The following is a 12,909-nucleotide window of genomic DNA, read 5'->3' as shown; positions in this document are numbered from 1 at the left end:
CCAAATCACAGATAAATGTTTTATCTATTTTTGGAGGATTCTTTTTTCTGATGGTGTTTCTCTGCACTATGGGTTTTTTCCTCATTTTTTGAGATAGATTTTTCTTTTAAAGATTGTAAATTAATAGCTCAAGAAAATACATTAATATCTTTAATGAGTAATTTAATTTTCCCTGTAGTTTAAGTCTCTTTTATGTGTGGATGTACTCCAAAGAATGCATTTAGTTTTATTTCTCTGGTTTTGTTTTGTTTGTTTGCTTGTTTGTTTTTTGTTAGGCCCGGCGCAAAGAGGTTTTTATCCAGGAGCGATATGGAAGATTTAATCTGAGTGACCCATTTCTGGCTCTTCAGAGAGACTTTGAGGCAGGTGCTGGTGATAAAGAAAAGAAGCCAATGTGCATGAACCCTCTGTCCATTTTAGAAGCTGTTATGGCTCACTGCAGGAAAATGCAAGAAAGAATGTCAGCTCAGTTGGCTGCTGCTGAAAACAAACAAAAAAAGGTATCCTGCTACTGACTTTTTCCTTTTCCCTCTCCTGATTTGTTCTTTCATGCCACTTTTTTAATTTGCATCTTTTGTCTTGATTATCATTGCAAGTGTTATCACTTAATTGTCAAATAGAGGGAGGTGCTGGTTTTCTAGTGATATTTTTTGTGCACACCTCATTTGTTCTGTGAATTTAGCTCTACTTAAGGAATAAATGAAATATAACTGGTACAAGTTGATGCAGTGGATATATAAGTAGATATCTCAGTGTGAGTTGAGACAGCATCATCACAATGTATTTTTAGACCAACACTATTGAAGCCCTGAGGAGTACCGTTATTTTTGTTCTAACCTAAATAGTATAAAATAAATAATTTATTTGCATGCTATATTAGGTGGCTCTATTTCATAAATCAGTAAAAATGAATTATAACTCTAAAAATCTTTTTTTGCATATTTTAACATTTGCTGCAAAAAGAAAATTATTTTGGAACAAGTATGTTGCAGGAAAAAAAAGTGTCATGTTGAAGATAAACAATGTCATTTTGAAAGTGAATGGTTGGTGGCAAATATTTCACCAGTATGTAAGCCATACATTCCTAAAGCATAGCTAAATATGAATATGCAGGGGAGGGGTTTCTGAGAAAAAAAGAGGGGAACAGTAATATAATAGACTAATTAGACCAGGCATTTTTGAATAATTAGAAAAAAAGTGCTTTCTGTGTGTTTAGTCATCCTCATTGGGTGGAAGATGAATAGAATATCTTCTGCAGCTGTGAAAGAGCTTTTTGGTGAAAATTTTACATGGATTTAAAAAAAAAAAAAACCAGCAAACATGCTAAGACAATTGACAAAGAATAGATTTTGGTAGTGATTGCTCTTTGGGAAAAAATGTGCACACAAAAGTACTAGAAGTTGCTGGAAATACAAGCTTAAATTAAATCAGCAAACCTTTTCTTGTTACTTTAGCTCTGTTGTTTTGTTTAGTTTAAGCATCCTTGCTCTATTAAGACTTCAGAAAAACAGATACTGCATTAAAAAAAATTAATATTACTAGACTTTATGTATGATACGTAAGTCTTCAAACAGTTTAGTGCGGAGAACTGTTACTTGTACTTACCTAGCACTTCTTTCTGAGAGCTCTTAAATATTAATTTTCTCTTTCATATGGTTTTTCAGTAAATTAAGGTTTTGGGAAGGAGATTGTTTCAGCATAGAAAAGAATGAACAAGCTTACTTATTCTGGCTGAAGAATGTGTTGGGAGAGACCCTTACGCATTTACCAGGACAGCTGGATTAGTGTCTTGTTTTGGTGCATGGCCACAAGTCTCTTCTTGTTACCTAAATTCTTCATCTGTGTCTGGCTTTTAGTATATGGACAGATACGTGCGCCTAAGATGGACTTACATATTGAGAATATGTCAGGGTATTGATATGTAAATTCAAATTTCTCCATTTTTTTGGCTCAGGCTTATTACCAAAGTCTGTATCTGTAAGTCTACTTGTACAGGAAAGGATGCTCTTTCTTTTGCTTTCTAGAAGAATATATGAGCTTTTTTTTCTTTAAATCTTAATTTTGAGGATTTGAAAACAAACCACATGTTGTTGAGCAGCTGTGTACCTGACTCTCTACAGACCTTATATCTTCCTCTTTTAAAACCAATAAGAAGTGCTATTTGTGCAGGGCACCCTCCTAAACTCTTTGGGTTTGAGGCACCCAATGATGTATCTTTCAACCATCTCCATTCATTCACAAACCATTCATTCAGTGTTTTACATTTCTTTACTTCCACATTTTTCTGTCTGTTCTTCATCTCTCAAATCCTTCCATGGAAGAGGGTGATGAAGGTGTTTTGAGGGATTTCTAAAAGTGTTCGACAAAGTAGGGTGACACAGTGTAAGAAAAAAAAATCAGCCTAGACAAATGTGACCTGAATACAAGCACCTCCTCCCTCAAAGAATGGTTCCTCCTTCTCTAAATGTGTGATGCCTCTATCTTCATGTTTGGAATTGCCTCGCTGTCTCACTCTTACAGCAAATAATGAAGTCTGTCTACAGCTGTGTTTATTTTCTCTGGATATTACTGAACTTTAAACAGGCTCAGACTGAACTCTTATTTCTGAAGACTTAATATCTATGTATATAGTCACCTCAAAAGTATTCTATGAATAAAATTTTTATTTGATAACAAAAACCAAAACGTAACAATATGCCAGACCATAGAATCAAGGAGGTGCACAAAGGACTGTCACACATAGGCTTACCATATACAAACCCCTAATTCCCTGGTGTCGTTTGCTTTTTGTTAAGTCTTCATCCTCTTCCCTCTCTTTGAAAGCTTTTCTCGTAGCTGCTGTGGAAATTAATTTTGAGTTTTCCTGGGAACAAAAAACAGACTATCAAAATGATAGTTCTTGATTTATCAAGAGTTTGCTGGGAAGTTAATATTGGGATGCATGCTCAAAAAAAGACAAACGTGAGTTGGAAAAGGCCTGTTGATGTGATTTAGTCTAACCTTGTGCTTAAAGCAGATTATGATCAGTAGTACATCTGGTCATCTGTAAATTTGTGTTGCTTAGTCCTGAAAACCCCCAGGAATGGCAATACTGCAGCTTTTCTGCACTGGTATCCTTGTGAAGAACTTTTTTCCAAGACTGAGCCTCTTCAAGGGCAAGTTTTCTGATAACCTTTTGTTATGGGGCCCCACTTGCCATTATTAAGGACAATTTGACTCCTGTCATCATTATAAGGGCCCATCAAAAGGATCTGGTATGTTGCTGCTAGATCATTCCACAGTCTATTTTTCACTAAACTATGCAAGCCAAGCTTCCTCAACATTTTCTCAGAAGGCATGCTGTCTCTCACCTTTGAAGGGCCTTTGCTGGTTAGTTCTTTGTGAGTCGCTGTATTTTTTCTCAGTATCCTTTTTACCCCTTTTCAAATCCTTCTTGGACACATTTCCAGATGTTTATATTACTGATATGATTTAGTGTATGCATATAGTACATTTTGCAAAAATCAGGTTGTAGTTAGTTCATAAATTCATAAATAATTACAGCTAGTTCCAAATCTGTCATCTGAAGGAAAAAATGCAGCATAAATATTCAGAGGTTTTTCCTATTCAAGATGATGCAGCCAAAAGAAGAACAGGGGAGAGAGAGAGAGATACACATAGGAGACAATGAAAAATGAGGAAATAATGCTGCTTTTGTATTTCAAAATCAAATAAAATATTTACATCTATATTGGGGATTATAATAGTATGGTAAGCTGATTTCATGCCAGCTATGTAGTAAAATCTGCTTGTAATTATTTGAAAGTAATATAATTTCACAACAATTAACTGAAGAGGTGTTGCTGCTGATACAGTTTGTTTAGCAATGGCTGATAATGCCGTAGCTTATTTTTCATATGTTTAACACTGTTTTGGGGGGCTCTGAGCAACCTGGTCTAGTTGAAGGTGTCCCTGCCCACGGCAGGGGAGTTGGAACTAGATGATCTTCAAGGTCCCCTTCCCACCCAAACCATTCTATGATTCTCTTTTTAAGAAAGGGTGGATATTGTTTGTGAAATGCTTTGTACAGAGTGTATTGGTCAACCTGATAAAGCTCTAAAACCCCAGTGGACCCCCTCCACTGCTAAACAGGTTGTGAAATATTTGAAGCCAAGATGATGTTTAAAATGCAGGTATCATTTTCCAGAGTGATTTCTTCCTCTTAGTTCACTCTTTCTTACAATGATGGTATGATTTCAGGAAGAAATTTTTCTATTAGTAAAATACACATCACATTAATATTGCCATTACGTCTTCATGCTTTTTCCCATTCTTCTGAAGAAAGGAAAGAGGAACTTACAGTCAGATAACATGATTAGAAATGTTGGAAGATTGAGACACAAACTCATCTATAAGTGTAAATTGATGAAGGATTTATTTTTTATGTCATTTCACATCCCTCTCTCAAGTGTCCTCTTGTGTTTGAATTCTACTTTAATGTGGGAAAAACTTATCCTGGGAACAATGAGCTGTCACAGGTGCGACTTATTTCTGTTACGACTGCAGACTGCCTCTTGTGCTCATCGTTTGATGGCATGAGTTTTAACTCTAGTCTATGGTATAACTGAAAAGTAGCAAACTGATATTTAAAAGTAGTATTTATATTAGCTTTTGTGTAAATACAGTTTAGTTAAAAATTAATTGTAGACACATGTACAATGATGTGGAAAAAGCTTCCAGAGCTAAGAAATTTAATTTCCTTATAGAAAGAACTTGGAATAGTGTGCTCTGGCAACAGGCTTCTGAGAAAGTTATTACATTGTAATGCCTGGGGTTTTTTTATGCCTGTGTGTCTGTTTGTTTTTTTTCGTCTAGCAACCAAGACAATATTTTAAACTTTGACTGAGAGAGAAGATATTCCATAGTTATTACCTGTCCCCTAGGCCATCTTTTTTCCAACAGGATAGCTTACAGTAAATATATTCACGACACTGTATTGTCTTAAAAACTGAAATAAGTATCATTTTATTGTGACACTGTAATCTGATTCTATAATCTATGATTCTTTTTTCACCTGTTGAAGTGAATCACTTATTCCAAGATCTTAAATGTACTGCTGTTTGCCACAGCTTTTCTTAGATTTTATTTTTTGAGTCTTGTGAAATGTGCTCAATATTGTAGAAGCAAGAAACAGTTTTCTGTTGCAGTCAAAATTAATCATTCATGTTTGTGAGGACTTGATTTATTTTTTTCGTAGGTACCCAAAAGTATTTTTCCAGAAAAGATGCCCACTTAAAAAATGTACTTTAGTGGTACAGATCTGAATTGTTTTTTCTCTATCACTGTCTACATAAACATACAGTAGAACTGACAGGGCTAAACCAATAAAAACAGTAGAGGAGAAGAAATGGTCACCACTATCTTGGGGTTTTGATTGTTTGATTTTTTTATCAGTCATTCAGGTGAGCCATATAGGAAGCTACTGCAACAGTATGTGAAGGGAGGAGCAGGAAGAAAGAAAATAATTTCTCTTTTATTTTTGACTTGTGTAAAAGTTTTCTTGGGAAAATTTAAAGTAATTTTGGTTACACTCTTATTAGTAGGTATTTTAAAAATGGTGTATTAACATATTTTTCCATTGCTTTTCTAGAAGAATGTCTGTGAGTAAAAGCATAAATGGCAGGCAAGATGAATTAGAGGCAATGACTACATGAATTAGGGGAAAAATTATTCTTATCCATTATTTGCATTTTAGTAGGTAGTCTTTTTGATTCTAGCTTATAACATAATTTATACATCACTGATGTCAATGAGATTTTCCACTATTAGTAAGTACAGGAAGATATTTGTGCCTGTGCCAAAAAGTTGGTCTCAGAAATGAATGTCTTATTTAAAAATGTTAAAATAAGACGTAAGATACTAATTATGGTCATGATGGACTTAATCTCCTTCAGTTGGAGGAAGACCTAAAACCTAATCCTTTAATTTCTAGTCTCAAAGACTTTTCACAAAGCTCATCTCTTGCTTCCATCTGGTTCCTTAGCTTAAAAGATGACTTTCTATTGTGTCTTATGTCTTATTTCTGGAGGACAGGTGGCTCCATCTCTCAGGAATCACAAGCATTTAATCACTTTGGGGAGTCTCTGCGTTGTCAATGGAGGAAAGTAAAGTAATTTCTAAATTGCTCTTCAAAGATGGCTCTCTCTTTCTTTTTCTTGTGGAAGATTATGTGCACTTGTGTTAGATATCACAGATCCCTTCCTGGGTTCATTTTAGGCATACTCCTAAATATCAGTGTCAAGTTAATACTAGGTTATTATGAAAGTCTCTGTCTCGTTAATGAGAATTATTTTCTATGCTTTCTTTACAGTTGGAAATGGAAAAATCTCAGTTACAGAATCTAGAGCTGGAGCACAAAAAGCTGTCCGCTTGCCTTGAAGAAGAACGTGGAAAGAATAAGCATGTAGTATTGATGCTAGTGAAAGAGTGCAAGCAGTTGTCTGGCCGAATTGTAGAAGAAGCCCAGAAACTGGAAGAAGTGATGTCAAAATTTGAAGAGGAAAAGAAAAAGGCTACTGAATTGGAGGAGTCTCTTACAGCTGAGAAACAAAGGAGTACACAAATGGAAGCTCAAATGGAAAAGCAGCTGTCCGAGTTTGACACAGAGAGAGAGCAGTTGCGTGCCAAACTTCATAAAGAGGAAGCACACACCAGTGACCTCAGAGAAGAGAGAGATAAAATGATCAAAATGATTGAGCAATTAAAAAAGGAAAATGAAAGCAAAGCTAACCTTTCTCATAAAAATAAAGATAGGAATCTTGTTTCTGTTTCAGTTGAAACAGAAGAGACAAGTTCAAAAACTGTTGCCTGCCAAACAGATACTGTAGTGATGGACAATAGCACAGAAAATGTTAAGAAGTTGCCTTTGACTGTCTCTGTAAAGCCTTCTACAGTGACCCCACTAGTGTCTGGCAATATAAAAATGAATGTATGTGCCAATGCAGCATTTGTGAAGCCTGTCATTGATAGGCAATCTTCATCTAGTGAACTTGTCCCTCCTACAACTCCTGTTCTTGCACAGAATCAAAACAGATCTGAGGAAAATGGACCAAGTACAGCCTCATCCCCTGATTTACCAAGTAGCACTTCCCCTTTTTCAAATAGTAATTCTCTTTGCACCCCTACCACACTGACTGCCACAGCTCAGAATTCCTCGCTCACTTCGTCTGTACACAATTTGCATTCACCAACTGCCAATACTACTGGCCATCCAGGCCTAAATCCACGAATCCAAGCAGCTAGATTTAGATTTCAAGCAAATGCAAATGATCAAGACCAAAATGGAAACACAACCCAAAGCCCTCCCTCAAGGGACGTATCCCCTGCTAGCCGTGACAACCTAGTTGCCAAACAGGCAGCTCGGAATACTGTTACCCAAGCTCTTTCAAGATTTACAAGCCCCCAGAGTAGCGCTCTGTCACGGCCGGGGACGTCACACTCAGTGGAAGCTGGCACTTACCCCCCAGTTGGTAGAATGACTTTAAAGACTCCCAGTGTATCAAGAATTGACAGAGGAAACCCTCCACCTATTCCTCCTAAAAAACCTGGGCTTTCACAAACTCCTTCTCCACCACACCCACAGCTTAAAGTTTTAATGGATAGTAATCGGTCCCCAAATATAAGTGCAAAAACTGACAGCAAAACCGTGACCTCACCTCTTTCAAGTTCACCACAAGGAATCAGGGTAATAAATGAGGAAATTATTTCTAAGTCCTCACCTCAGCTGCCACCAAAACCTGCTATAGATTTATCTGTGGCACCTGCAGGCTGTGCCATACCAGCCGTAGCCTCATCTCAGGTGGGTGCCTGGCCTTCCCACTTTCCTGGACTGAACCAACCTGCATGTTCAGAAAATTCCTTTGTCATTTCCACCACCATTGCCTGTAGCTCCTCCATAAACCCTGTTAGTGCTTCATCCTGTAGACCATGTGATTCAGACAGCCTCCTGGTAACAGCATCAGGTAAAGGGATTGATATGCTACAAACTATCTCCCTCAAAAATAACATTGTGGTTTTCTTATGCATCTCTTGTTTGCTTTATTTGTCTTTTTAACTTTCTCTTTTTTACTTTCTAAAAGTTGAAATTTTCATTTATATTTTTTCCACATTCCAGGGGTATGGGAATTCTTTTGCTGATTTAGTAATGTTATAAATTAGTTTGCTTCCTTAAGGAGGTCTCCAAATTGAAGGGTTTTTTTTAAAGGTAAAGAGGACTGATATTTAAAGTAAATAAGCTGCAGATTATGTTATGTTAAATAATCTCCTTTTAATTGTTTTAATTTATTTTTGGTTAATGCTGTTATTTTGGACTTCAAAATGCTTTCTCAGTCTGAAATTATGTTTTGAATATTACCTCTGCAGGTGATCTTCCATGGCATATGTAGTCCAGTGCTTTGTGAATCTTTTAGGAAATAGGGCATAGCTGGGGCTATGGTGTTCTGCTATGGCATTAGATAGTTGCACAGTAAGGCATATAATTGCCTGAATAATAGTGCACTTTCCTATATATCACTACATTCCTATAGAATATGTTTCATTTTTATTTCTATTTTTCTATAGTTCTCCTGGGTTTTGTTGTAGGCTTTTTTTAATACTCATGTATGACATCTCACAGGTTTACTTTAACAGATATGGGCAAAAGTTTGCTGTTGGAAAGTTAAAATCTAACTGTTGATTGTCTGGAGTCAGTGCATGTGTCTGCTACTCATTTTGCATTGTGGGGACTTTCTGGTGCATTTAACCTGCCACCAAATTCAGAGAATCTTCTTGATGGCAGTTAAGTAAACAAAGGCAATGCTGATCTACCTTTCAATTAATTGTGGGTCTCCTACAAATCTTTTTGTCAGCATATGTCCCTGCTGGGATCAATAACGCTAGAACATTAGGTAGAAGCTCCTCTTTAGCTTGAACTTCAATGAGGAAAAGGAACATGCAGTTTTGGAACACTTTAGACTTTCATCAGCATTGAATAATGTTTGAATTGTCTCAAACTTTCAAGAGTTATTCTCAATTCAGTTATGGTACTTCAGTCCCTCATAACACTAGTCCCTGCATCATTATCATCTGTGGGATATAAAAGCCCTGCACAGCTAATCTTCCATCACACAACTAATCACTTGGTAGCTGCACCACTAACTGATAAGGCAATTGAACTCATTCACAATTCCTGGAGAAGCTGTTCCAAAAGCAGTGTGTGGCAAGCTGGTATGTGTATGTATGGGAGATCCCAGGGTTCTCGTTATTAAGCAATTTTTATTCCCATTCCACTTCATTGAAGACTTCGTACCTGTATCAAGAGTAATTTAGTCATCCTTTTAACATTTGGTTGTGGCACCATACTATCGGAATCCCCTCTCCTTTCTGAACTGTGCCATAAAAATATGAACTCAGAAATCTTATCCTTTCATTAGTCTACTATTTCTCAGAGTCAAAACCAGTAGGATTTGATGACTGCCTTTTAGTTTGCTGGTTTTCATATGGATGTCCTGAATTTTCATCTTAAATTCCTATTCCTAGATGAATCTGATTGCCATGTCAGATAGGTCATTTGTCTTCCAGTATTCCAGATATTTTCCAAACTTAATTTGCCTTTGGGTGCTATTAGGCTTCATAATGGAATTAAAACTTCTTTAAAAAAAGATAAATCTAAGATTTTATGAACATATAACAAATTACTGGCAAAATCAGCTCCAAAATGAATAGTTTTTGTAGACAAGAGATTGTCTCCTATCAGCGTTACGTTAGGCTGTATATTTCAGTTAGTATTATGTTAATTATATGATATTTGGTAATAATTTAGGATAGTTCTGGGGTATTCTTTAAAAAAATAAATCTCATACCTTAAAAATGAAATTACCAGTGCTTGACTTCATAACTCCATGTATTGTTATTGCTTTAGTTTGTCCTTCGAAGTATAAACTTTTTTCTTAGGAGAACAATCAGCCCTTTCAATAGGACTCCTCCCCCAGATAGTCAGTTTGTGTTTCTCACAAAGTTTGTGACAGTTCTCAGAGACAATTCTCAAAGATAGGATTTTTGTCAAAAATAGTTAGTTTTTTAAAATTGTTTTGGTTTGTATTAAGATTGCTTTTCTTTCTTTAACTCTCTTCACTTGTTTTTGGGAGAGATGGAAATATTTGCGTTCATTTAATTCCCTTACAGTCCTTGCTCTGAACATTTGGCGCTTGTAGTAGTTTGTAAGCAGCACTGCTTTTTGTGATTTTTTGCAATTGCAGATGGGAAACATATCCCATGATCTAAAGTCTGCAAAGAAAGAGTGTGTAAACTCTGCTTAGCTGTATGCTGTTATTAATATAGAGATGTCATTTTAGTATCTCCTTTACTGACTACATACAAACTCAAAGAACCTTAATATCTGTAATATTCAGGTAAATATTCAGGAGCTTCTTTATCTTTTACCCAAATTAATGCTTATATTTTATTGCACTTATTTTTCAACTCCATTTTATTTATATTTTTAAGGGAACTTAATCTATTTTGGCCAAGTGTTCTGATAAACTGCAGAACTAAATACACTTTGAGCAACAGATGTTATGCAAGTATGGAAAGACATTTCCTTCAAAATTTTATGCTAAGAAGATAGTTAGATTTTATAAATATATATGGAAATAGATTTTTGTCCTAGAAAAGATAAACCAAATTTAATAACACTGTTTTTGTTAAGATGATGTGGTCAGTAATGCTTGAATTCATGTCACTTATTCACTTCTTTCAGTTTCTTTTTTAAGTATGACTTTTCTTGAGGTGAACATCTAACAAACTACAAATACTGCTGAACCTCCTTCCCATATCTGCGTTTTTGTGCCCTTTAGGGACAGATTCAGTTAGTTTTAATGATCTGGTTGATTTTAATCTGTTTTATTTACTTTATTTTTTAGAAAATGTTTAGAATTTCAATTTTACTTTCAGTTAAAGCAGAGCACAGTGAAATCTTATTCATTTTTTTTGTATAGTAAGTAGAGAGCTTCAATCAGAACTTTTAAATATTTTTAACAACAGAGCAAACCAAATTTAACATATTAAAAGAATCCTTCATTTTTGTATTTTTTTTGTTTGTCAATAAGTTCATGCATCTTTCTTCTTACTGAGGAGTCAGAAAAATTGATGATAATAATATAATCACTAAAGTATTTCAATTATTAATTTTAAAAGAGTTTCCTAGTTAGTTTCTTTAGGAACATATCAACAGCCTGATTTTCAGTAAGGAAGTGTCTTGGTTCTAGAAAGAGCAACTTTTAAGAGCAGACTTAAAATCAGAGCAATGATCTTGTCAATTATGTGTTCTGCTAAATAAATGTCATAATAACTTCACTCACAGATGGGGCATTGTACCATGTGTTGTTCTTTTTATCCCTGGTAGGAAAAGACACCGGCTTTTGCCATTAATGTTAAGCAGACTGCGGGTAGAGAAATTACAAGGAACATTTATGGCACGATTCAAAATCTGCAACAGTGTTTTCATTAACTTAGCAGTCTTTGAACAGGTGCCAAAATGCTTCTGCTCTGTTTGGATTTCCACATTTCAATGGCTGTAAGACCTCAAAATGGAAACAAATGTAGGCATTTGGATTTTCGTACCCCTGGGATTTCTGCCTTCACTTTCTTCTTGGTTTTGTGCTTTCTATGTCACTCTTCAATGAAGTATATTTTTTTATTTTGCTCATTTGTATAAATTTGTATAAATCGATTTCTTCTCTCTGTACAATTGGCTTTGAAGATAAAAGTGGGAGGGGAGGTGGAGGACTCATCTAGGCTCTGAAATTAACCATCTCACATTCTGAAGCTGATGCCAGAAGCTGTTTTTGACTGTCCCTCTGCCTCTCATCACTGCATGACCTACAAGCTTTCACAGATGCTTCACATTTCCTAACTTTTTGCATCTGTAATGATGTGCCTTATTTATTGGTATCTTCTAATGTTGGTGTATTTTATTGGGTTAATTGAACTTTATTATGTTGCTTTACATTGATAATAGAAGCTAAAGTTATATTTATGTTATTACCTATTTTTTTATCTTTTTCAGTAGAAGGTTTGCATTTAATGGTAACTTAGTATAATGAATTTCATCACCGAATTGCAGCATCATATTTTTCATTTCAAGAAGGTGAAATGAAACTTAACACACCACATGAGGCATAAAAAAGTTCCTTTCATTTTGATATTTCTGTAAAGGATGCTTTAAAAACAAGCAAACAAACAAACAAAACACATCAAAAATATTTTCAAAAAGGAAGGGAACCCAGAAATACTATTCATATTACCAAAATTCCAGTATATCTTTGTTAACAAATGTTAGTAACTCGAGTGCCACCCTGAGCAATATCCACTCTCAGTTAACTATTACAGCAAGACAGTAAAAGCTACGCAAGTACTATTTTAAGAACATTTATATATGTATGTATATATATATATAAATAGCTGCAGCACAGTTAGTTTCAAAGAATAACAAAGGTTGAAAAAATAAAACCACTTTTATAATGGAAAGGAATAAGAAAAGTTATTCTTTGGACCTTAGGGAATTTTGCCACTTAAAGGATGCAGTTTACTTTGTATATTGCTTATTGGTTTTTTTAATAAACTTCAAAGCTCAAAATTAAAAATACTGGACAAGCAAATATTAGTAAGAATATTGATAGTCTGAAGTGAGCTTCAGAATTGAAGTTATATAAAGATGCACGGAGTTAACTCTACAATTTATCATTGATTTAAAGTTGGATTTATAAGGTAACTTCATAGCTCTAGTGATGACTTCTTATAGTGGGTATCAAAAATATAAGTTAAATAATAAGCTAATATTTGTGAAAATACTGCAAATGTGTTTCCTTTAGATACTAAACTAGTAAACTTAAT

At 35.1% G+C, this 12,909-nt stretch overlaps 1 protein-coding gene across 1 annotated transcript in view; it reads left to right on the top strand.

Moving 5' to 3' along the window:
- CTTNBP2 (cortactin binding protein 2) overlaps window positions 1-12,909 on the top strand; it is an 81,063-nt gene that overhangs the window by 29,013 nt on the left and 39,141 nt on the right. The window contains 2 exon segments of the mRNA XM_027731057.2: window positions 276-500; window positions 6,350-8,000. Coding sequence (XP_027586858.2) covers window positions 276-500; window positions 6,350-8,000 — 1,876 coding nt within the window.

Source organism: Pipra filicauda, unplaced genomic scaffold (genome assembly GCF_003945595.2).
Source record: "Pipra filicauda isolate LSUMZ 115617 unplaced genomic scaffold, ASM394559v2 scaffold210_size2929891_pilon, whole genome shotgun sequence".
In the NCBI taxonomy this organism is placed as follows: domain Eukaryota; kingdom Metazoa; phylum Chordata; class Aves; order Passeriformes; family Pipridae; genus Pipra; species Pipra filicauda.
This window is presented reverse-complemented; position numbering and strand designations above follow the sequence as displayed.